This window comes from Panthera pardus, unplaced genomic scaffold (assembly GCF_024362965.1).
Source record: "Panthera pardus isolate Hobbes unplaced genomic scaffold, ASM2436296v1 HiC_scaffold_27, whole genome shotgun sequence".
NCBI classification, from domain to species: Eukaryota; Metazoa; Chordata; class Mammalia; order Carnivora; family Felidae; genus Panthera; species Panthera pardus.
The window spans coordinates 110,274,301-110,300,516 of NW_026526843.1; the positions used below are offsets into that span (position 1 = coordinate 110,274,301).

Sequence of the window (26,216 nt, forward strand, 5' to 3'; positions counted from 1 at the left end):
ATAAAAGAAACAGCATCTTATTACAGGGTGCTAAAGTAGCATGCCATATTTCCATTCCAAAACCCGGAAGTTGTGAATTCTAAAACACATTTGTCTCCAACATTTGGGGTCAGAGTCAAAATCCTAGCTTGAGAATCCAAGTTTTATGACCCTCAGGTTCAGGTATATCCAACCTCCTTCAGGTTCAGGGAAGAAGAAAATGAGAGTTTGGGGATGAGGATGAGAAAGATTAAAATGCCTTCTAAGAAGAAATGCCTCCTAAAGCAAGGTACACAAGAGGGAAAAGGCTGATGGGGCTAAATGGGGAGAGAAGATTCTAAATTAGGTGCCAGGAGTACTTCTCAGATTATTTTCTATCCCAGCCTATCTCCCAGCCCCCATTCAAACGGAGTTTAAAGAATCAAGAGACTGTAATAAACGCAAGGGCTTTGTAGCATGAGAGTATCTGTAATAAACAGGGAACAGAAAGTCAACACTCCTTTGTGAACTGGTTACACAAGTGAAATATTCTCCCTACTTCACACACACACACACACACACACACACACACACACACACAAACACAACTGTTGGGGAGCCCTGGAGCACAGATTAGGAAAGGACACAGAAAGATACTATCAGAAAGCAAGAAGTAGCAGTAGGATAGGTTGACAGTGGCATAAGCAGTGAGCCAGCCCAGCCAACATCAGGAGGGGGGGGCGACTGGGAACTAGGGACTCACAGGGCCCCCATGAGGGGAAAAGAGTATGACACCATGGGGGTCACCTGGCAGTAGGGGGAATGTGAGCAGGGGACCTCCCAAAGTGGCTTACAGGAATGTGGTGGGACAGAGGTCCAGCTGTTCTGCAAAATGGGGCTGAGCCAGATAAGTGGTATTTGGTGACTTTTAGAATTACTAAAACACTAACAGCCTTTAGTCTTATGAGGAAGGCTACCCCATCTGGGTTACTTTTGAGACTGAGATAATCAAACCAAAGTTCACCTATCTCTAAGACACAGAATGCCACAAAGGTCTCGATACAAAGCAAATGATCTTCTAACAAGGAGATAATCCAATACAAATATAGTGATTACTCACAACCTGGTTCCTGTCTGCTTTTCCATTCCCCATTTCATATCCTTCCCACCTCCCCCCCCCACCCCACATTAGTCTTTCAGTTCTCCAAATAGCCCCAACTTAGTTTTTTCAACCTTAGGGCCTTTTAACTTGTTCCCTCTGCTTGGAACTCTCATTCTACAACCCAGACTCCTTACAGGGCTGGCTCTTCTTCAGGATTCAGTTTGAACAGCACTCCTCACAAGCATCGCCCAGATCACTAAACCAAAGCAGGCTTCCACCCCTATTATTCCTTACCACACTGAACCTATTCTTTTGCAGACCAAGAGCTGCTATTCTTTCTGTTAAACCAAGAGCTCTAGGAGGAGAGGCCTAAGTTCTGCTGTTCAACAATACACACTCAACCACCTAGGACTGCACCCGGCACAAAGAAGGGATCAATAAATACTTCTGACACAAACACGTCCACTGATGTCATGAGGAAATCTTCACTCCTATGTGGCTAGCCCTCATTCACTTAAGACGTGGGAAGCAGCAATGTGATGGCAAACAAGAGGCACTTTCCCTCTCAGTTTTGAGTACGGTACTTTCAATCTTCTCTCTGGAACGTTGAGAGGGCAGCTTTTCGGGCAGTAAGACAAACCAAATTTCTTTTTCCCTATATACCACTATGCCTGGTTGTCTTCTACAATATGTGATTATAAAAAATGGGGCTCCAGAAAACTTAAAGTACTAAAAAGGGTCACGAACACATATATATTTAACCATTCATTAATAACATCCGTAAGCTATACTGGAGCTGGGTACAAAAAAATGTTGCAACCAGGTCAAAAGTAAATACAGCTGGTGTATCTTTTCTAGTCAACTGCTTGGTGAATTCCTGGCACTCGAAAAGCAACTGAAAAAAGAGAGCTTTGAATTATTAGCAACTTGTGGCGATTTTACTTTGCTAACAGATAAAGCTACCTCAGAATGGCTGAAGTAGAATGGTTTTAGAAGAAGGAACACTGGAGTAGGATTTGGGAGACCTAGAGTTTGGATCCCGTTAAATAACCAACACTGTGACATATGATGTTGGGCAAGCCACTTAACTTTTCATTCATAAAATAACAAAATAAATGGGCACACTCCCCGTCCACACACGCCCTAAAAAATCCCATGGCTTTTTCCAAATCTAATAACCAATGATTTCTTTCCATTAAAATCTCATTGATTATGAGCCTAAACCTCACCGAATTTTGATGCTTTGTTATATAGACATCATTCAAATCTATACTGACTCTACGTAAAAATGGCTAGAGAGAAAAGAAAAATTAATCTTGAAAAAGAAGTTCACAAAACCACTTAGCATGTGGGGCCAAAACCACCTCATTTGAGCTGCCTATCTTTTTTTAGGAAATGAAGGCTTTACTCTAATTTATGCCTGTCATAGATATCCAAAGTTGAGGTAAGCACTTCAGCACTAAGAATGTAATGAATGGGAACAGGCAGGAAGCGGAATTATTAATTCCCTAAGTGCAAGTAAAATGCACACTCTTCATTACTTGGTATATCCTATCATTTTTGTTTCTCTAAGTACTTTTAAGGTTCCTGGCTTACCCTGTACTTTGATGAAATTGCAGCACTAAACGATCGGATGATGAAGAAAAGGAATATACTTTCCACTTACACATGCTTCTCACCTCAGAGGTTCAGAAAGTAGCCAAGCTCTTTAGTGAGGCAATTTTTTAAAGGTGTTGGCACAGCCTACTCAAGTGAGCACAAAAATCCCTGCCTTCCAGTTGAGATAATCCTGTGGATTCTTTACATAGGCAAGGCTCCTCCAGTTTACAAATGAAGAACCCAAGTCTATAAAGAATAGCTTCCTCGGGGTGAGGGAAGGGAATGCCACACTAAGTGGAACAAAGGGACACAGGCAACACGGTGGATGGTAGTGAGCAAGCTTTAGAGAGTCACTCGAACACCCAGGTCCGGGTCTACACTCTGCTACTGCTGAGCTGAGTGGCAAAGCAGCATGGTATGGATGGAAGAAAAACTCAAAGATCCTGAGGCCTGCATCTTTCCCAGTTAATCACATACTAACTGTACAGCTTTGGACCGTGGGTTCCTTGGCTATAAACAGAAATTGGGCTTCTACTAGAGGATTCGAAGGTCCTTGCAGCTCTAAGACCTGGTGCATCCGAGCAAGTCCTGCTTATGTGCATGCTAATGGGCTTGGTCGTCAGTTTCCACTGAGGGTGTTTACCTTAGTACAGGCAGCAAGTCTGACAATGTTACATACATTTTTTTGACTGATGATTAAATGGCAGGGTAGAAGAAGGACGTTAAGTAAGAAAAAAAACAAAGAACTAACCCGCTTTTAGCTTGCCAGTTAGGCAAGTTAACACACTAAGAATCAAGAAGGGAGATTCACTAAAGTTAAAAGAAAAACAATTTTTAAGAAAAAAAAGTCACAGGAGCAAAAGTAATGCAAAGTAAGTAATAAAAAGAGAAAAACCTAAAGATGAACAGAAACTCTATTGTAACTCTATTTTTAAAGAACTGTGGGCTTGGAAAAGAAACCCAGAAATAGCTGTAACCTACTTTATGAAATCATAAACCTGACATTCTTGTATAGACAAAGAGGCCCCCCAAAATGGACCTTTAAACAGGTACAATGGGAGGGGGAAAAAAAGCCAACCCATCCTTGTACAAAATCATCAGGATACCATAAGGGTTGCCCTGACTGAAGAAGGAATACCAACAAGAGGGCGATTCACACGGCCAAGGGGGTTTGAATGGTGGTGCCGCTATCATATATACTAAAAAAGATGAATTCAGCAGAGACTGGGTAGAGCACAATGGAAATGTATTACATTATGAAGGGTGCAAATGTTCATCAAATCCTAGAAGAACCCCTGAAGCTTGAAGAGATCCATTTTGGACATTAAAAGAAAGTCTGGTGAAATCATGACTAGCCAGAATGTTCAAGCTTAGTTAATTGAATTCTGTTTAACCAAAGGTGGGAAAATTTGTTTCAAGGCCTCTCCTACAGAGAAATCAAGTTCTTGAATTTAAGGAGCAAAGACTATGAGCTCTTGTTTTATACCATTATGCAAAAATGTGACCAGAATTCCCTCAATCCAGAAATCAGGATAGAGCTTTCTAATGTCTGAGTAGAAATAAGGATGAAATAAATTGGAGGAAAGAATGGATGACCAATTACACATTCTCTCATGTTTAAACAGAATATGTCCGGGGCACCTGGGTGGCTCAGTCGGTTAAGCGGCCGACTTCGGCTCAGGTCATGATCTCACGGTTCGTGAGTTCAAGCCCCGCGTCAGGCTCTGTGCTGACTGCTCAGAGCCTGGAGCCTGTTTCGGATTCTGTGTCTCCCTCTCTCTCTGACCCTCCCCCGTTCATGCTCTGTCTCTGTCTCAAAAATAAATAAACGTTAAAAAAAATTTTTTTAAATAAAAATAGAAAGAATATGTCCATTCCAAGAGAAAAAAGTATTTATTTACAGAAAAGATAAACAGCAGGATATGAAATGCAAGCCTTTTAATTTGATATAAAAGCAGAGATACAACCTAAATTCCATCTTAACTGTGGACTGCTATACAGCTCCCTGAGAATCAGCCTCCTTGCCATGTAACAAGTAGGGAGGATCCCTCCTCACCCCATCACCCGTACTTTTAGGAAAAGACTGAAAGTCCTAAGAAGCAAAAGATGTTGTCACACCAGAAGATGCAAATATACGTCAAAAATAAATCCTAGGAGCGCCTGGGTGGCTCAGTCAGTTGAGTGTCCGACTTTGGCTCAGGTCATGATCTCGTGGTTTATGGGTTCGAGCCCCGCATCAGGCTCTGTGCTGACAGCTTGGAGCCTGGAGCCTGTGTCAGATTCTGTGTCCCCCTCTCTCTATGCCCTACCCCTGCTTGTGCTCTGTCTCTGTCTTTCAAAAATGAATAAACATAAAAAAAATTTTTTTAAATAAAAGATAAATCCTAGATCACAGGACCTCCTCAAGTAAAGGATGAGCAGACAACATTTTTAACTCTTGTTCACTCAAATCTATCTTTTCTAAATCACTGCTCTTGGATTATTTAATAAATTGAGGATGACAGACATTTGTACACGTGTGCGCATGAGAATGCTGGTCCAACAGTGACAGAAGATTATCATTCGGACATCTAATCTCATTGTAGAGAATTGTAGTTATAGGAAGGGGAGATGAATTAGGCTAAATCTATCATTATACATAGTCCAAAATGTATCTTTTAACTAAATAATCTCTAGTACCTTTTTAGTCTGGGGTCATTTTTCTCTTCTCAGAAAACCCAAATACTGAATAGAACTAATCCTTTGAAGACTTCTGGTTGGTTAGGTGTTTATAGTTAATGTTTCTCTGTGAGAACTTACATTAATAGACAAACTCATAATACTATATCACTCAGGGTATCATTAAGAATTCATCATCTGAAACTCTGCATTTATAATGATGTATAAAGAAGCAAAAGTCAGGGCGCCTGGGTGGCTCAGTTGGTTAAGCGTCCAACTTCGGCTCAGGTCATGATCTCACGGTTCATGAGTTCAAGCCCCGCATCAGGCTCTGTGCTGACAGCTCAGAGCCTGGAGACTGCTTCGGATTCTGTGTCTCCCTCTCTCTCTCTCTGCCCCTCCCCCACTCCCTCTGTCTCTCTGTCTCTCTGTCTCTCTGTCTCTCTCTCAAAAATACAAACATTTTTTAAAAATATTTTTTAAAAGCAGCAAAAGTCAATAAAAACAAAAAACTATTAACTAATGAAGTGATCTCAGATAAAAGTGTCATCACTCACACAGTACTCATTTTTAACATGAGGTTTTAATCCCTACCCAGTATGTAGGAGAATCATAGACAAAAGATATGAATAAATGATTGTTAGAGTTCTAATAGCTAACAACTAGAGAGCAAAATACTGACAAGGATGTAGTCAGAAAGACAGGGACATACAAAAATAAAGATAAAACTGACAAAGTTTTTTGTATATTTTTTAATAAGCCTCTTTTTATCATTATGAAAGTCATTCATTGTCCTAGCCTATAATTTTACTGCAAAAATTACCCCTCCCTCAAAAAAGTTAACACTGGATTCTTTTTTCTAAGAAATAGCTATTATAATCTAAATTGTGTTAACTATAAAATGAAGTAAACATATTTTCATAATTTTTGTTCCATTTTCTCAACTTAAAAGTCCCAATCTAACCTTTTATTTACTATTTAAGGTTAGTTCCCATTTTAGGTAGTGATCTATTATCCTGGGATAACAAGGACAGCTTGAACAAAATACTGGTCCTACCTTATGTAGTTTCAAAAACATTTTATAAAAATGTGTTGAAATATTTACAAATTTAACAAGAAAATAGGACATGATCATAATCTTTTAAAGCTAACAGAAGGTAATATATACTCATAAAATATCCCTTCATATCATCAGTACGAGAATACTGGATTAGCTTGAGTGCAAATCAGACCAAGTTCAGATCCTATTTCAGTGTAACAATGTTTTTACAGGATTATGTCATGACCTTCACAAAAATTTTTAAACACTGGGTTTAGAAGGGTCATATAATATCAACAGAATATTTTCAGAGAAACTAATAAAAGAGATTAATGAGAGCTATATGACATTAAGGATATTCTGATGAAACTCTACTTTTTATTAGAATTTTCCTGATTGAAATTTAAGGTGATAGAATGGTTCAGAATTAAGTGGTTTACATAGGGGTTGAATGGACATTCTCATCTGTGCTAAACTATCTATATACACTTCACATTCCAAAAGGATTGTTCACCACACACATTCCATTAAGCAAGATTCTACTCAGGCAGTGGGGTGCCTGGGTGCCTTAGTCAGTTACGCGTCAACTCTTGGTTTCAGCTCAGTCAAGATTGCATAGTTTCTAAGTTCAAGTCCTGCCTTGGGCTCTGTGCTGACAGCAGCACAGAGCCTGCTTGGGATTTCTCTCTCCTTCTCTCTGTTCTTCCGGTTTGCCTTCTTGCTCTCTCTCAAAACAAACAAACAAACAAACAAACAACTATTTAAAAAAGCTCTTGCTTCCATGTTAACAAAAAAAAAAAAAAAAGATTCTACTCAGGCAGGAGGGAAAGAGTTAAGACAGAACAGAGAGTATGATATCTCCCAGGGAGAGCTAGAAACAGTTGAAAAGTGTGCCTAGAATAGAACTGGAACTAAAAAGTTATGAATAATTGCATGTCTTTAGATTCTATCACAGTAATGTTTAGGAAGTATCCAGAAGTATATATGGGCGTACCTACAAAGGTGTCCATCTGCAAGGCGGATGGGTGACAAGGCTGCAATGCCTGTAAGGTATGGTAACTGATAATGGTCTGGCAGAGAGGAGGGTAGAGGGGATTCATGCTTTGTCAGTGCACAGAAATAAGGGCTGATCAAATGTTTCCTATAATGTCTACACTATTCATACATTCCCAGGATACCACAGCTAGAAACAATGTCTCTTGCCTCAAAATTAAACAAATTCATTCAGGCACTGACTGCTTTCTACTCTGTTTTACTGCTATTTACTTACAGGTCTTAATTCTACTAAGCTTCTTGAAATCACCCTGATTTATTCTTCAGGGCTTTCATAGCACCTGTCTCAGGGCTCAATACATTTAAACAGATGTTATTGATTACCACTCTGAAGGTATCATCACAACAGGTACAAACACATTGTTTAACTGAAGCTAAGAAATGGTATGAACAGAACAGAGATTGTGAAGAATATGGCAGGTTTTTTTTTCTTTAAAGCAATGGCATACGTGGCCTAGTTTGTACTGCTTTTCAAAAACTTCATGACAATTATTATTTTTGGTGGTTAACTGATGCTTGACGACGTGCCTTACAAGATGAATGCACAGCCAGAAGTCTTTACATGAAGGCAAAGGTTATGCTTTGATCTACTGTTGCAACCACTCTTTTTAGTAGATCACCATTTGTCTCTTGGACACCTGTGGTTAGCCCAAAGCCACTGCTCAAAGAGCTCATTTCCAATGGTCTCAGAGTGGACTGGCCTGGGGCTATTGCTTCCTGTCAGACTACAGGTATATCCTTTGAAGCAGGTCCCCCCCACCCCCACTTTAGAACAAGCTAAAAGCTTTTTTTATTGCATTCTCTTTAAGGCTGGCAAGACAACGGCTGCTAAGGTTTCCCAGATGATATGCGTATGCTCCACATAACCAGCACATCAGAGTTGGGATATATCAAATACTACTGAATCTACCCCAGGACCTTGTTAGTGAGCCCTTTTTGTTATTTAATGTTCGCTAAGTGTCTAAAGTATGGGTGATGAAACTGTTCACAAATATAGAGGCTTACGGTGTGTAGTCAATGTGTGCTGATAAAGGTAGGCTACGACTGCCATTGTCATACTTCCAATTTGATACGAAAGTTAATGCTATGCTGTGCCTCTTACCCTGGGGCACTATTTTCCACAAGGCAGGTTATGATTCAGTGGTAAAATCGATGTTATCTGATGCCACAAATAGGCATTTATGTGAATTTATATGAGCAGGAAACAACAAAAAATGAAGAACCTCCCATTAGTAAAATAGTTTTATGACACTTTTACTTCAGTTATATATAGGACATTATGTATGTGGATACTGGATTAGGATGTAAAAAAAAATATTTCTGTGGATCTCTGTAGGAAGAAAATTGGCAAAATGCTGCCTAGAGCTTCTCAAAGGCCATGCATGTCTTCGTGGTAAGTTTTTCTACTAGGCTATCCTTAGATGGCCAATAATCTAGATTTAAAACCTAATCAACTACTGAAACGCTTTATTTATTTATATTTTGTACATTTTTTTTTAAGTGCTTTATTTAAAATTTTCTTGCCCAGCATAGGGTAACTTTTTTAACATTTCTTTCTTTTTTAAAGTTTACGTATGTATTTTGAGAGAGAGAGCTCGCGTGCATGTCCATGCAAGCTGGGGAGGGCCAGAGAGAGCGGGTGAGAGAGAATCCCAAGCAGGCTCTGTGATGTCAGCGCAGAGCCCCAGCACAAGGCTTGATCCCACAAACTGTGAGATCATGACCTGAGCCAAAATCAAGAGTCAGACGCTTAAACAACTGAGCCACCCAGGTGCCCCAGCATAGGGTAATTTTAGTACTCCATCTGAAATGGTCTGGACATGTGACCAAGGACCCCAACTACGGTATTTCTTCTTGAAAAGCTTTTATTCTTCCAATGAGTCATTTTAAATACAAAATCACTTTCTTGATACCATTTACATACTACTTATCCTTGTATTTCTAACTAAGAACTGAAGATCATAGTAATCAATACCAAAGCCCTTCACACAGCCCTTCCTACTTATGTGAACTCACAAAAATATTTATTTCAAATCAGTTTTCTCATTTTAATAATATTTATAAATAGCATGCCTTCTACCTAGCATTTGAAGCAAGATTTCCAGTGCTGACTGTACCTTAAAATACATAAATTTTCTAATATCATGAGATTTGATTTACACAGAAGGAGCTAGATGTTTCAAAGCAAAGCATGATAATAAATATGCTATATTCACTTTCTGAGATGCAGATGTTAAAATTTCAGGAACAAAGGCTAATCAGCTAGATCCCATCTCTTCTACATTCTGTTCACAAGGACTAAACAACAAAAAGACAGATACACACACACACACACACACACACACACACACACACACGTATACCTTCACTGTCCTTGAATTTCTTGATTGCCACAATTTCATGTGTTTCCTGCAAAGGAAAAAAGAGGCAGAAAGTCATTCCTCAGTGTTTTTGAAACTGGGAATCCCATTGGTGTCGGGGTATATTTGGAGACTGAGGGCAAGAAACCAGAGAGTAAAAAAAAAAAAATCCTCTTCTTTCCCAGCCCCTCATTTCCTGGTTCCAAAACTCTCTTTCTAAGCACCCTGCAGACATTGTCAGAGAAGGGAAAAATAAAGGGAGAGAGAAGGGAACCGAGAGCAGAGATGGCAATTGACCATGAATAAACCATAAGTGTTAATGTCTGGACGCTAAAAAAAAGTGCCAGGATGACTGATATGATATAATATTTACCATCATCTGTAGTTCCTTCTGAAACTCAGGGGCACATTTTAATTAGGCTTCTATAGCAAAGAAAAGGCTTCTACAATACTTGGTAGTTGCAGGTAACAGAGTTCCCCTTCTAAGTCTCCGCCCTTCACTTTACTTTTCCTAACAAGCCTAGTTCCCCAGTTCTTCTCTATGGATAGTCATTTCAAACCCAAAGAGAGACAAACATCTGCTGCCAAATACCAATCACTACCCCCACTCTTGCCTTTATTTCCTTCTCCTGAACACAAGTGGGTTGTGAGCAAAACCCCACTTTAAACGGAAACATTGCAAAAAAATTTTTGTGTGTCTTTTTTGGTTGGAGAAGAAAATGAAGGCTGGAAAGGAAATGAAAATGCTCAGAGCTAAGTACCACGAGGTTAAATAACTCATGTCTTATTCTGGTCTAAAAAAGGAATAAAAAAGCTTTTGGCAAAATAATATATACATTCTTCAAAGCCAATATGTTATAAAGAAAGGTCTTCTGAATGACTCAGGTCTGCTCTTTTGTACTCTAAGTGGCTATACTTTCAGATCTGTAGGAGCAAATCTTTTAATAAAAGATTGTCACTGCATCAAAACAAAGTCTTTACAAATGCATGCACTAGCAGGCAATAACCAACAAGGTACAAGGTATAAGGGAAAGAACACGCCCTATTGGGAAACTGCTCCCGGCACAAAGAAAGAGGTAGCACTATACACGCATTCAGGGAGAGTCAAAATGCTCGCATTGCAGGGCAGAGTTCTTCCAGGTCATGCTTCATCCTATACTGCACTCTAAATGGAGACCCACAGGCATCCTTTTGCTGCATCCTAAGTATTACCTTTGTCTGATTTTATAAAAGGTCTCACTTAGTTCAAATCATGATAGGACTACAAATTTAAATTGACAACGAACTTATTTACATCACCTTGAAGAAAGAAATGCATTAATTTCTGGCATCTCATAAATAGAATTCACTGTACAAAAGTTACTCTTTCACCAATATCATGGAAATCCTCTCAACTCTCTCTCTCTTCCTCCCTCTCACTCACTCACTCACTCAATACAGTTTATATATTTACTTAAAGAATGAAGCCAAAGAGATGAAGCTTTCTATATAAAATCACTTCGATGTCTGGTGGAAACTTACATGCACTTAAGAGCAGAAGGTGCTGGAAAGAAATTTAACATTTCACTTTTATTCAAACTGCTTATAAAAATAATGTAAACTCATTACAGAAAACCTAAAATATAAAAGGCATAAAACCCTTGCTAGTATTTTGGTTTGTATTCTTCCAGTAAAGTTTTCTCAAATTGGAATTGTAATATTGTATATGGTGTTACATGTTGCTTTTATTTCACTTGATATTGCATGAGGTACATTTTAACCTGTCATTGAATAATTTTTAAAACCATCATTTTTAATGTATCGTTATTTAACTGTTTGGTCAATGAACATACTTTAACATCTGCTTCTTTATTTTTCATAGAGTAAATTCGGCGGGTGATATAACTGGGTCAAATGGTATGAACATTAAAGGCTCCTGATACTGCCAAAACTGATATCCAAAATATATCATTTCACAGATCATTTCAGCAGTATATAAGAATACCCATCCTATGACCACAGCTAACAGTAAATACACAGTAAATACAATCATTGAAAAAAGTCTTTAGACATCAGTGAGGTCAGAAGTTTCCTTCTATCAACGGGTAAGTGAAAAAAGGTCTACTAAAGTTAATATTTTTCTTGTTGATTCATGGATGAGAACCTGTTGCCAAATTTTGTTACAAATATTTTCCCTAGACTAACGTGATCATTGAATTATTTAGGGCTTGGTTGTTGTTGAATATAACTTATTATTACAGTCACATTTATTGATATATGCCTTTATGTCCACTACTTTTGTGTTCAAAGTCCTTACTCAGCCTGAGTATGGTTAATATTCATCCACAGTTATGTCTCAATATTCTAATGATTTAATTTCTTTCCTTAAGTCTTTATCCACCTATAATTTATTTAATCCACCTGTAATTTAACATAGTGAGGGAATCTATATTCAACAGAATTCTAAATACTGAATCAATTTTCCCAATACTCTTTACCATGAATTTTTAGTTCTTTGTTGTTTCCTAGCACTCTTACATATATGCTCTAGATTTTCTTTCAGAGCTTTCTAGTCTAGTCTATACTATTGATCTGTTGATTCTTATATCAGAACCAATTTAGATTGTTGTGACCTGAAACTGTTTTAAATTAATCTGGGATTATAGACCCTGGTTCTTCTTTTACCATTTTGTTAAATTTATTTTTGAGAATAGATTTTGGCTGTTGTATTTAATTTGTAATTATACACACATGAGCTATTATATGTAATCTGTATTTCTTTACATATTTTATTAGCTTCAACCTTTACCTCCGGTCCTTTTCTACTGTGGTTTTCACACTTGTTTAGAGCTCAATTTGCATGAAGATTCTGCTCAGTGTGCATCTTTGAGTAGCTTTCTGAGGAAAGTCATGACATATGTCCAAGTTCTCTCACACACGAATGGCAACTTGGCAGGCACAGAATTCCTGGGAAGGCGACCTTACGTTCTCCACCATCTTCGGGGTCCCTATAAAATCTTATGCACTGCAAAGCCCTGCAAAGTGCCATGCACATCACAGACATTGTACGTTTGTACATTTATTAAAGCAACTTTCCAGCACATAGGAGTAAAAAGTCTCTAACAAAATCCATGTACTTCTTCTCCATACACTTTCTTCTTACAAGAAGAAGAAAATAAAGTCAGGAGCCAATTTGATTTTTAACATAGATAACTTTGTTTCTGCCTAGATCCTGTTAGGACTTCTTTTCTTTGGAATAAAAATTTTAAATTAACCAAAGTATGTCCAGAAGACAGTATCGGGGGGGAGGGGGAGGGGGAGGTTTTGAGCTAGTATTACCTGGAAATCAATGAACTTAGAAAAATTTTCTTCTAGCAACCTTAAATGTTGTTTCTAAACCTATTTTCCTAATATTTTTTCCCCAGAAACCTTGTAACTTTTAGGTTGGATCTTTCATAATTGCCTTGTATGGTTTATTCACTAGTGCGTAAGTGCCTAGAATAGCAGGCACATAGTAGGTTCAATAATATTTCACGAATGACTATTTCACGAGTGAATTAATCAAAACTGTTGCATCAATTGTGCTCTTTTACTTTCTTCATTTTTGGCTTATCTTCTTATTTCAGCTGGCTTTGATAATTTTTGCCTTGTTTCAACTTGTTCTCACCATAGAGGTCATATCCTTCTGGCTCTCCCTCAGGAGTGTTCATCTGCTTGTTACAAAAAATCATTTTTAGAACTATGTGTTGCTTCTAAATCTTCAGAGCAGTGTTTTCTTTGTCTTGCCCTATCTTTATCTTTTCATAAGGTACACCTCCCCGCTTGTTTTTTTTTGTTTGTTTGTTTGTTTTTGTTTTTTTTTTGTTTTTTTTTTAAAGATTGGAAGAGATGCACTAGGCCTGGCATCTGACAACCAAAAAGCTAGTTGGGTTTTTCAGCCTCCCGAGCGTCAAAAGGCCGACTGATGCAACCGAGCCCAATTTCAAAACCTGGGTTCCCAGCAAACACTCCTCTGGTTGTGTTGGCTGCTCTGAGGCTGGATCACCTGGGGAAGGGCTGTCAGAATAAGTTGTTCGCTGGACCCACACTTGCCTAGCACATCCTGTTCCCTCTACTCTACACTCACTACACCTTGCCATGGGAGTCTGTGAATCCTACGACTCAACTTGCTGCCTCCTACCTTCTCTGCTTCATGCCATACTGTATTTGGGGTGCTTCGTTGCTGGAAAATTCTGGCAATACAGGTACTGATGTAGGCTAGTTGGGGGACAGAGAACTCCAGCTCTCTCAGGGTCAAATGACAATTACCACCATGAGACGGCTGCCTGTTTCCAGCTCCAGCGGGCATGGGCGCTACCCAAAAGCAGTATGTGTCCCACTCCTTTTTGACAGTTTGCCCTATGCTGGTTCAGAAAGTAGAATAAGGAGCATGATGTTCAAGGCTATGTTTTTCAATCCATCTCCCTGGACTTGGCCAACAACCAATTGTTAGCTTCTTAATTAACAGAAATTTTATCAGTTTTTTTTGGTTTTCTTTTTAAATCTCTTCATGGGTATGTCATGGAGAGGTAAGAGGAGACACACCAAGTTTTATTACTTGTACTACCACCACCCTGAGATGCTACACATCATATAGGTATAGACAAAGAAGAAAAATATATGAAAAATAGCTCTGAAAAACTGTTTTAAATTCAATTTATTCACAAAAGCATGCCATTGCCCCCACAACGTCTGCAACAGAATGTCACCAGCTGTAGTCAGCATGATAGGCATAATTTGCTACTTGTTTCAGTATCTCCCTTTGTTTAAACAAGGGGTTAGTTAAAAGCTGACATTTTGAACAACAAACTAAGGATGTGATAAAATATATGTTATTAATGGTAATTCCATACCTCACCCTTAATTTTGTCTCAAAATTACAATTATATGATTTTGGAATGCAAAAAGAAAGAGGTTCCTGAATTGTACTGCTATCTCCATGTGTGAACAAGCTATATCAAGGCATTTAACATTTACCAAAATAAATTTCCTCCGTTGAAAAAAATTTAGAAAGAGAATGAAAAATAAATTTTATGAGTAGTAAAAAATAGAAAAATATCCAGAGGGTCTATATTTCTTTCAGCATTCGCAAGATCTCTACCCTACAAAAATCATGCCTCAATCACTGAACAACCATCCTGAACACAGAGACTTGTAACCCAACCTTACTCCTGCTAGTGACTATCTAAGGCTCCCTAGTCAATGGTTTATGGCCAGAATCAACCGTTCCCTCAGATGTTGGCAAAACATGGGACACCTGAGTGGCTCAGTCAGTTGGGCATCCAACTTCGGCTCAGGTCATGATCTCACAGTGAGTTCAAGCCCCATGTCGGGCTCTGTGCTGACAGCTCAGAGCCTGGAGCCTGCTTTGGATTCTGTGTCTCCCCCTCTCTCTGCCCCTCCCCTGCTCATCCTCTCTCTCCCTCTCTCAGAAATAAAAACATTAAAAAAAAGATGTTGGCAAAACAACTAATTGGTATTAACAATCATAAAATTTACTAAGTTATTTAAAATATAGTTACATAACTTGATTTAATTATGCTCTGGAAAACTGAATTCTCTAAATTGGTAATATACTTTATAAGGAAGCATCAGGAATCTTTTTTTTTTTTTTCATTTTATTTATTTGAGAGACGGGGGAGAGAGAATGGGGGAGAGGAGCAGAGGGAGGGAAGGAGAGAATATCAAGCAGGCTCTATGCTCAGAGTGGAGCCCGAGGCAGGGTTCAGTCCCAGGACCCTAGGGTCATAACCTGAGCCGAAATCAAGAATCAGGCACTCAACCCACTGAGTCACCTAGGTGCCTCAGAAATCATTGTTTTAAATGTTTTGCTCTGTAATTTAAAATACCCAACATGCATTATAAAGGAGAACAGAAAAAAAATAGCGATTCGATTTTACTATTCATGGATTCCAAAGGTTATACCGTACAATTCATTTTGTAATTAATTCCTCCCTGAGGAAGCCATACCTTGGGAAAAATTCTTTATTTCTTCATCCAAATAGCAGGAAATACAACTTGACTCTTAAGTATTTTAAAATACTTCAATCCACATTTTTTGTATGCAAATATCCCAAATGTCCTAAGTGCTTTTACACAATGAAATGCTCCTCCTTCAACAGAAGCAAAACCCTACAAACATAGACATTGTTACAGTATAGACCGATATGGTACCTGAAAAAGCAAGGTTTATTTTAGGCTATTTAAGTATTTTTGTGCCAGGCCCTGTGCTAAGTGCTTCCCATGTATTTAATACTCAAATCACACTCTGAAGAGGATCTTACCCTCATGCTCATTTTTATAGATGAGGATATACTGAGCTGTGTGGGGTGGGGGGTTGAATATAGTTTGACACACAATGTTACATTAGTTTCAGGTGTACAACATACTGATTCAACAGTTTTAATGAGGTTCTATATTTTACCCCAAGATCATACAGCTGAGAAGTAATAAAGCTAAGGCTTTAAACCCACGAAATCTGATTCTGGAAGCCATTTCTCTCTCATCCATGGTCATGCTCTACCACCTTTGCAAGCCATGTATGTTAAGTTCTGTTGCTAAAAAGGACATATTTTGAAACATACACACCTCCACAGTGGGGAGACATCATTATTTCTCATCTGTGTTTTTCTCAAAAATACATGCTATCACCAATAAAAATTTTCTAATGGTTTCCTAATGTCTGCTCTATTTTCATCTTTATTCTGACTCTTATTTCATAGAAACCTTCTAAAATAAATGATTAATTTTTACATTATGAGCACACTTATAAAATAGGAGTAAATTCAAGCACAGGATACATTCCATGGCAGGTAGATACAATGGAACATGTGTTTGCCAAGTACCATAGAAATACACATTTTTAACCAGGATACACAAGGATAAAAACTAGACTGCTTTCCAAGAAATCTCTTTTCCTATATTATTTATCACCTATAAACTACCATAGTTTGCCAATATTAAAAGTTAGATCAACTACTAAATTGAAGTACTTCAGACCATATCAGGAAGGAAAACAATCTATAGCCAATAAGAAGAGCATTTCAGTCAGTCAACTAAGAACAGTTTATTGGGCCCCTGCTTTCTTTACATGAGGTTTTATGTGACATCTTAGGTTTGACGTGAGTAAATGAAACATCTCACATACACAGAAGTGTATACGTTAGTAATAATGTATGTCAGTAAATTAATGTTTATGAAAATAGTTTAAAAGTACAACAAATGTTATATGATAGGCCGCAGGAGTTCAAAGCACATTGACCATGTAAATATACAGAAAACAGGTCAGATTGAAGTCGATAATATGTTGGTTTATTTGCTTCTGATCACTCGCGCTGAAATGTAAAATGTCATACATATACCTTCATTCATTCCCATTCCTTCTCTCCCCAGAGGGAACTTCTATCCTGAAATTGTTATGTAGCACTCCCATGCATGTTTTTATTTTTTTTTTAATTTTTTGAAACATTTATTCATTTTTGAGAGACAAAGACAGAGTGTGAGTGAGGGAGGGGCAGAGAAAGAGGGAGACACAGAATCCGAAGCGGGTTCCAGGCTCTGAGCTGTCAGCACAGAGTGTGATGTGCGGCTGCAACCCATGAACCTCAAGATCATGACCTGAACCAAAGTTGGACACTCACCCGACTGAACCACCCAGGCATTCCCCCATGCATGTTTTTATTATCACAAATGGATTTACCCATAAACGATTTTACTGTTTTGAACATTGAAAATCACGTAAGTGGCATGTTACTGTGAGCATCTTTTTGCAACAGCTTTTTGTTTTTATTTATTTATTTATTTATTTATTTATTTATTTATTTATTTAACGTTTATTTATTTTTGAGACAGAGAGAGACAGAGCATGAACGGGGGAGGGTCAGAGAGAGAGGGAGACAGAATCCGAAACAGGCTCCAGGCTCTGAGCAGTCAGCACAGAGCCCGACGCGGGGCTTGAACTCACGGGCCGCGAGATCGTGACCTGAGCCGAAGTCGGACACTTAACCGACTGAGCCACCCAGGCGCCCCAGCTTTTTGTTTTTAAACACAACATTGTGTTTCTGAGATTTAAACATAAACCTAGTGCAGTGGCACTCAACTGGGGACAATTGTGCCCCTCCCCTTGCCTGGGGACATCTGGCAATGTCTCTAGACCCTTTTGGTTATCACAATGGGGTAGGGTAGGAGGCTATTGGCATCTACTGGGTAGATGCCCAGGGCTGCTGCTGAACATCATACACTGCATAGGACTGCCCCCATGACAAAGAATTACCCAGCCCCAAATGTCCAAAGTGCCGACAATGAAACACTCTGCTCTAGTTTATTCATTTTAACTGTTTTGTGGTGTTCCACCGTTAACACTCCCCCTTAAAAGAGACAATGGTCACTTTGAGGCGATCAAGTAAAGCTTTTAAAAAGAATTATATAGGGGCGCCTGGGTGGCTCAGTCGGTTAAGCATCTGACTTTGGCTCAGGTCATGATCTCGCGGTCCGTGAGTTCGAGCCCCGCGTCAGGCTCTGTGCTGACAGCTCAGAGCCTGGAGCCTGTTTCAGATTCTGTGTCTCCCTCTCTCTCTGACCCTCCCCCGTTCATGCTGTCTCTCCCTGTCTCAAAAATAAATAAACGTTAAAAAAAAATTTTTTTTAAAAATTAAAAGAATTATATACCATGAAAAGAAATTTTAGGTGAAAATGAGATGATTAAAAGACTAATTCTTCAAAAACTAGTAAAGCTATTAATCATGGGACTAAAATGTCTACACTCATCTCATTTTCACAAAATGAGATTACGTTTACTTTTATAATAACTTTTGTAACATGGCCCCATTTAAACATTATACAGTGAGATATACCAAAAGATAGATGAAAATATATTATTTACTTTTTGTTAAAAATTCAGTGATGCTTTTCAGTCGGCCAAAAGCAATTTAGCAGTCACACAAAGTCTACACCAATAACTAGCAAAACTGCTACAAAGGTTTACATTATGGGGATACTGTCACAGGAAATACTGGTGTAAATTCTAAACTGTCTATGATTTGTATGCTAAGAGTACTTCACAAAAATGCTAACATCTTAAAAAGCATTACAAGGAAAACTCATAATGAATTTACTTCATGCTTAGCCTCTAGTAAGAGGACTGTCTCATGAAAATATTAATACATTATCAAGAACACAAGACAGCAAGCAGCCAAAAAAGGAAGATGGGGGAAGTGGAATCTTAAGACTCACATAGAAAACAACTGCCTTCAAGCCAAGTCGGTAGTAAAATTCCTCTGTAACAAAATCTAGTTTCTCATTTATTTCCATAAAAAAATTATTTCCATCAAATCCCTTCTACCCCCCTCTGTGCTGGAAATGCCCTCCATAAATCTTTATTGAGATGTAAGAGGACAATAAATGAAGTATAAAATATCTAGAAAGAATGCCTAACCACTCCCTCTTTTCCTGGTCCTGGCTCCTGTCCCCACAGCTCAGTGACCAGATAAATATCTAGCTAGATATTTAGGGTCACTCTTGATATCTCCCTTGTCTACAACCCCAAGTCTACTCAAGTGCTGTTGAATTTAGCCTCCTAAATAAATCTTTTCCAAATCAGTCCACAGTTCTGCTCTACCTGACTCCCATTCCAATCCAAGCCTTTCACATTCCCACGTGGAGTACTACCCAGCCTTCTAACCCTTCAAATATAAATGTGTCTGCCACTGGGAAAGCCAGGTGGCTATTTAGAAATGGAAATCTGTTTCCACTCCACCATTCCCCTTAAAACTCTAGTAAAACTCCCTTGCCCTTAAAGACTATGTCAAAGCCCCTTCACATAGCCAGCAAGGCCCATCAAGGGATCACTCTGGGCACACTCTCCAGCCTCCTCTCCCTAGGTCGTCCTTGCTTGGTGAGCGACAGCCATCGTCACCAAGACCTCCCCTACTATAGTTCCCTTTGCTCCTAAAAGCTTTGCCCTCCCCTGCCCACTCAACCCTAAACTACCTCTCTCTCAGACCTTGGCACAATTCCTCACTTGCTCAGGGAAGCCTTCTCACAGCCTTGTGACTAAGTCTAAAGCCCCATATGTTCTCTTGGCAAACATCTCTTCGTAATTTTTACTAAAGTGACACTTTCACATATTTTATGACCACTTGGATAAAAGTCTGACTCTACCACTAGACTACAAGCATGTGGGTGAAAAATAATGTATGACTGGTCCCAAAGTGTACCGAACAAGACAGAGAAAGACCCAGTGTAAATGTCTCACTGTACGGCAGCACCAATTCAAAATTTACATCCTGCTGGCCCAGGTCATACTTATTTTTGGGCATCATTTACTAATCCCACTAGAGCCTAACAGAGAAATACCTTTTCCTAGCACAATTAAAAAAAAAAAAAAAAAAAAAAGACATTCTTTAGTATAGAGGGACTTTTTTCAAAGTTAATAAAACATGAGAACACAGAATACAAACATATGCATTTAAGTTTTTAAAAGAACAGTATATCCCTAGGAGACATATTAAGATAGAACTGTTTGTTTCTTTCTTTAAAAGGTTTCAAAAAATGAAGATAATGAAACATAAGACTCTTTAAAATTTCATCTGGCCCTCTCCAGAAGCCCTTTAGTAGGCAAGAATTTGAATAAGCTCTTAAAGTTCAGAGGGAATTACAGTATCTTGATTAAAAACCTATTTTGCTATTTGCTATGCTAGCCTCCAACAAATCACAAAAATGCATTGCAAAACTGATACTGCATTCTTTCTGTTAAAAACCTCTTCTTTAGCATTACTATATAAAATGGTTGCAGTTACAAGGTTGCCAATATTTATCAGGTTATATAAGAAGCCCTACTAAATTAAAAAATTAGCACTTATTGATTTATTTCTCCACCTGAAACAATAAAATAAAGATTGTTATCCTTCACCATCACCTCTACTCCATTCTATGATAAAACTAGTGACATTTCCTCCAGCCTGAAAAAACATAGTATAAAAACAGAGATGTCACATAACTACTAATATCTAACATTTCTAGGACATGAAGCTTTCCCATGACAGAAATAGTCACAGATCTGAGAACTGGCCAACATGTTGCTTATGGTCCTGTTTAGTAATGAGGTCACCAAATCCTTAGTGGAAACATGCCACAAACATCCAGTCATTTTGTATTAGCGGTGCTTTGGCAAAATCAAAGAAAAGCGGTAAAGCTTGGGTCCATGTGGAACAGAAAGAAGGGAAGAGCCTCTAGAGGTGAGATAATAGACCATGAGTTTTGTGGGAGGAGAAAATCAAAAGGGAGGCTCTCCTGTAAATGTAAGCCATATTCTTAAGGAGGCCGCTGGAATTCCTACAATAAAGTCTTCAACGACTTTAATTTGAACATTAAAAATGAACATATCCTATACTAGTGTGAGACTTAGAGCTACCTAAATGGCCAACAATTGGGTGCCATAAATATAAGAATAGAAACCATAAATGTCTTCAAACATTTACTTGATAAATACAAACAAATCCACATATCCAGAAAGGCTTTGTAAGTACATCTAACAAGGCCCAGTATGACTGTTAGTGGATCAGTGTCAACCTGGACACTGGATAATAGAAATGGATATTTCTATTGGAAATTTACAATTTCCAATCTACATTGGATATAGAAATGTACACTTCAAATGGGTACATCTTGTTGTATATATGTAAAATATACCTCAATAAAGTTGATTTAAAATGAATTATTTAAAAATAATTCACCTCATAGTTATAGACCAATATGAATTTGCTATCCTATGTTAATATTATAGATTAGATAATACAAAGTTCAAAAAATAAAATGCAGTTATTAAGAGGAAAATTTAGGCATCCAAAGAACAATTTCCACTAACCTCTATGGCAGGGCAAATAGCAACTCTTTTCAATAGAAAGGGAGAGACTTTCAAAACAATTTAGCTCCTTATTTATAGATCATACAAAATTCAAGATATACTTAATTTTCATAGAACTCTTTCAGACATTATATACAGATGCTCTAAAACCACTTTGTCTACACCACACTCAAACTGTGGTTGTGTCTGAAAATGAAAGGTAATTTCAAAGAGTACATGGTAATGATGCCTGCCAGACAGCAGCATTTCAGTTTAGTAACATTAACTATCCTGTCCATACCACAGCTGTTGCACAACTGTGTTAGAACTTTATTTCATTTTGTCCTTATTTTATAACAGTAAGTAGATAATGAGAAAATGAAAAACTTACTTCTAGTGATCAAATGAGACAGAACATTAATTAGGCATGCCAACTGCAGCAATCTACATCCCCAATCAGATAATCATTGACTTAAGCTGTGCTCAATAATGAACAGAGTACAAAATTTAAATTTAACTTTGGAAATATATCCTCAAACTCTAGATCTAAGATGTGCCAAGAAATTGCAGCTTTTTAACTTTCTATAACTTTTAACCTTTCTTTACTAGCTCTGACCTTGATTTAATTTGCATTCTGTGATACCTCAGTCTTTTCTGGTTTATAGTCTCTTTGATTTTTATTTTTTTATATGAAATTTATTGTCAAATTGGTTTCCATACAACACCCAGTGCTCCTCCCAACAGGTGCCCTCCTCAATGCCCATCACCCACTTTCCCCTCCTTCCCACCCCCCATCAACCCTCAGTTTATTCTCCGTTTTTAAGAGTCTCTTAAGGTTTGGATTAGTTGGCCATGCTTTTGTGGGTCCAATTCTAGAGTCTCTATTCTACTGGTCTATGTGTCTGTTTTTGTGCCAATACCATGCTGTCTGGATGCTTACAGCTTTGTAGTAGAGGCTAAAGCCTGGGATTGTGATGCCTCCCGCTTTGGTCTTCTTCTTCAATATTACTTTGGCTATTCGGGGTCTTCTGTGGTTCCACACAAATTTCAGGATTGCTTGTTCTATCAACAATAGCCAAATTATGGAAAGAGCCTAAATGTCCATCAACTGATGAATGAATAAAGAATTGTGGTTCATATACACAATGGAATACTGCGTGGCAATGAGAAAGAATGAAATCTGGCCTTTTGTAGCAACGTGGATAGAACTGGAGAGTGTGATGCTAAGTGAAATAAGTCATACAGAGAAAGACAGATACCATATGTTTTCACTCCTATGTGGATCCTGAGAAACTTAACAGAAGACCATGAGGGAGGGGCAGGAAAAAAAAAGAAAGGTTAGAGAGGGAGGGAGCCAAAACATAAGAGACTCTTAAAAACTGAGAACTGGGGCGCCTGGGTGGCTCAGTCGGTTAAGCAGCCGACTTCGGCTCAGGTCATGATCTCACGGTCCGTGGGTTCGAGCCCCGCGTCGGGCTCTGCGCTGACGGCTCAGAGCCTGGAGCCTGTTTCAGATTCTGTGTCTCCCTCTTTCTCTGACCCTCCCCTGTTCATGCTCTCTGTCTCAAACATAAATAAATGTTAAAAAAAAATTAAAAAAAAAAAAAAAAAAAAAACTGAGAACGGAGGGTTGATGGGGGGTGGGAGGGAGGTGAGGGTGGGTAAGGGGTATTGAGGAGGGCACCTGTTGGGATGAGCACTGGGTATTGTATGGAAACCAATTCGACAATAAATTTCATATTAAAAATAAACAAACACTAAAAAAAAAAAAAAGGATTGCTCGTTCTAGCTTCGAGAAGAATGCTGGTACAATTTAGATTGGGATTGCATTGAATGTGTAGACTGCTTTGGGTGGTATTGACATTTTAACAATATTTATTCTTCCAATCCATGAGCACGGAATGTTTTTCCATCTTTCTATCTTCTTCAATTTCCTTCATAAGCTTTCTATAGTTTTCAGCATACAGATCCTTTACATCTTTGGTTAGGTTTATTTCTCGGTATTTTATGATTCTTGGTGTAATTGTGAATGGGATCAGTTTCTTTATTTGTCTTTCTGTTGCTTCATTATTAGTGTATAAGAATGCAACTGATTTCTGTACAATGATTTTGTATCCTGCAACTTTGCTGAATTCATGTATCAGTTCTAGCAGACTTTTGGTGGAGTCTATTGGGTTTCCCACGTATAATATCATGTCATCTGCAAAAAGTGAAAGCTTGACTTCATCTTTGCCAATTTTGATGCTCTTTCATTTTTTTAAAATATAATTTATTGTCAAATTGGCTTCCATACAACACCCAGTGCTCACCCCAACAAGTGCCCTCCTCAATGTCCATCACCCACTTTCCCCTCTCCCCCCATTCCCCATCAACCCTCAGTTTGTTCTGTGTATTGAAGAGTCTCTTATGGTTTGCCTCCCTCCCTCTCTGTAACTAATTTTTTTCCTCTTCCCCTCCCCCATGGTCTTGTTAAGTTTCTCAACATTCACATATGAGTGAAAACATATCTGTCTTTCTCTGACTAACTTATTTCACTTAGCATAATACCTTCCAGTTTCATCCATGTTGCTGCAAATGGCAGGATTTCATTCTTTCTCATCGCCATCTAGTATTCCATTGTATATATAAACCACATCTTCTTTATCCATTCGTCAGTTGATGGACGTTTAGGCTCTCTCCATAATTTGGCTACTGTTGAAAGCGCTGCTCTAAACATTGGGGTACATGTGCCCTATGCATCAGCACTCCTGTATCCCTTGGGCAAATTGCTAGCAGTGCTATTGCTGGGTCATAGGGTAGGTCTATTTTTAATTCTGTGAGGAACCTCCACACTGTTTTCCAGAGTGGCTGCACCAGTTTGCATTCCCACCAACAGTGCAAGAGGGTTCCCGTTTCTCCACATCCTCGTCAGCATCTATAGTCTCCTGATTTGTTCATTTGAGCCACTCTGACCGGCGTGAGGTGGTATCTCAGTGTGGCTCTGATTTGTTATGGTCAGTTTCCCCCCTCAGATTTTCTCCCTGTTTCTACCAAGATGGCAAATGGGTGTATGGATGTGGGTGGGATTACAGAACTTCACTGTAAGGGAAGGGTTCTCAGACAAATATACAGAGGCCCTTATACTGTCCCCTGAGACTCTGGTCTCCAGGACAAGATGCCTTATAGCCCTGGACCCCAGACACTGGTTGATAATGCTGTTGGACCCCATGGGGACTGTGGACTCAGGTTATGTGTGGGTGTCTGGCCTGGTTGTTTGGCTCATTCACTGCTTTAACTGAGGGTGAAGGCATCCAGACTCTCATTTATACCCACAACCTGGCTATCAACTATAGTGCTGTTGGCTTGCCCCTCAATACAGCATCCCACTGACAGGTTCATTGGCTTTCAACCCAGCTCCCTGGAGTGTGAAGTAACTTGGAGATTCCTTAGGGGCCAATCACAAGCTGAAGGAGACCCAGGAATCCTCTCTCCACCTAACCACAGCATGCCACATTTTACTCTGCTGTTGCTGCTTCCATTGTGATGAGGCAACTTTGCAAGGCAGTTTCCTCAGTTCCAAAAGGGGAATGGAGCATAAGCTTCCTACACTTTTGGCTTTACCCTCAACCTACTGTCTCCCTAAATCCAGAATTTCAGTTCCTTGAGGTAATGGGGGCTGGGGGGAGAAAGTCAAGACTTGCCTGCCCTAACTCTGCCTGTTCTGCTCACATACATGTCTTTGGCACCCGGAAGGGGCCTGCCTATCATTTCTCTTTTAAGTCTCACAATAATTTCCCCTACACAGAGGCATTCACCCTACTCTCTCACCTGGAACCAGGATAGAAGAAAAAGTCAGGAAAAAAAAACCAATTTATTCACCAAAGATATATCACCAGGTATTCCAGAAATATTACCCCTGTTAAATACATAAGTATTCAGATACAATGACGGGGGGGGAAAAAAAAAAAGGTTTAAAATTAAACAGACTGATGATCAACATAAAAAACTATGGTCCAAATGAAGACAAAAATCTACTGTCCTGTTGAACTAGTGATAGACAAGTAGCTTGCTACAGATTCCTTTACTGAAGGAAGGAATGACTGTGCCTAACTTTCTTAGGGCCAATTTTTTCCAAGAAATTATGTAGATACTATTGAAGTCAGCAGACTTAAGTTTTTCAGACATCAGTGGGTAAACAATGTATAGAATGCTAACAGTAGCAGAGCTACAATAGAGGCAATTTGCTCACTGCTTCCTAGAAGTGCTAACAAAAATCAGGCCCATGAGTATAAGCTCACACCTGCTGCTCAAGTTAGAAACAGTACTGCTAAAATGACTGTAAAACCACTGCTTAAGAATGTCTGATTCTTGGGGCGCCTGGGTGGCTCAGTCAGTAGAGCCTGTGACTCTTGATCTCAGGGTTGTGAATTTGAGCCCCACGTTGGGTGTGGAGCATACTAAAAATTTAAAAAATATGTATCCAAAAAAAAAAAAAAAAAAAAAAGAATGCTTCATTCTATTTTCCTTTTATTCATCAATAAGCTGATGGGATCATACATGTATATATAAAATATGAAATCTATAATCCTTGATTTGGGGCCCTACTTT

The 26,216-nt window shown here is 38.8% G+C and overlaps 1 protein-coding gene across 5 annotated transcripts in view; it reads right to left on the reverse strand.

Moving 5' to 3' along the window:
• Window positions 1-26,216, reverse strand: part of CDKL5 (cyclin dependent kinase like 5) — a 214,001-nt gene that overhangs the window by 79,071 nt on the left and 108,714 nt on the right. For all 5 annotated transcript variants that reach the window (XM_053891794.1, XM_053891793.1, XM_019431633.2 and 2 more), the window contains exon 4: window positions 9,773-9,818. In XM_053891794.1, the coding sequence (XP_053747769.1) occupies window positions 9,773-9,818 (46 nt within the window). The remainder of the gene's footprint in view (window positions 1-9,772; window positions 9,819-26,216) is intronic.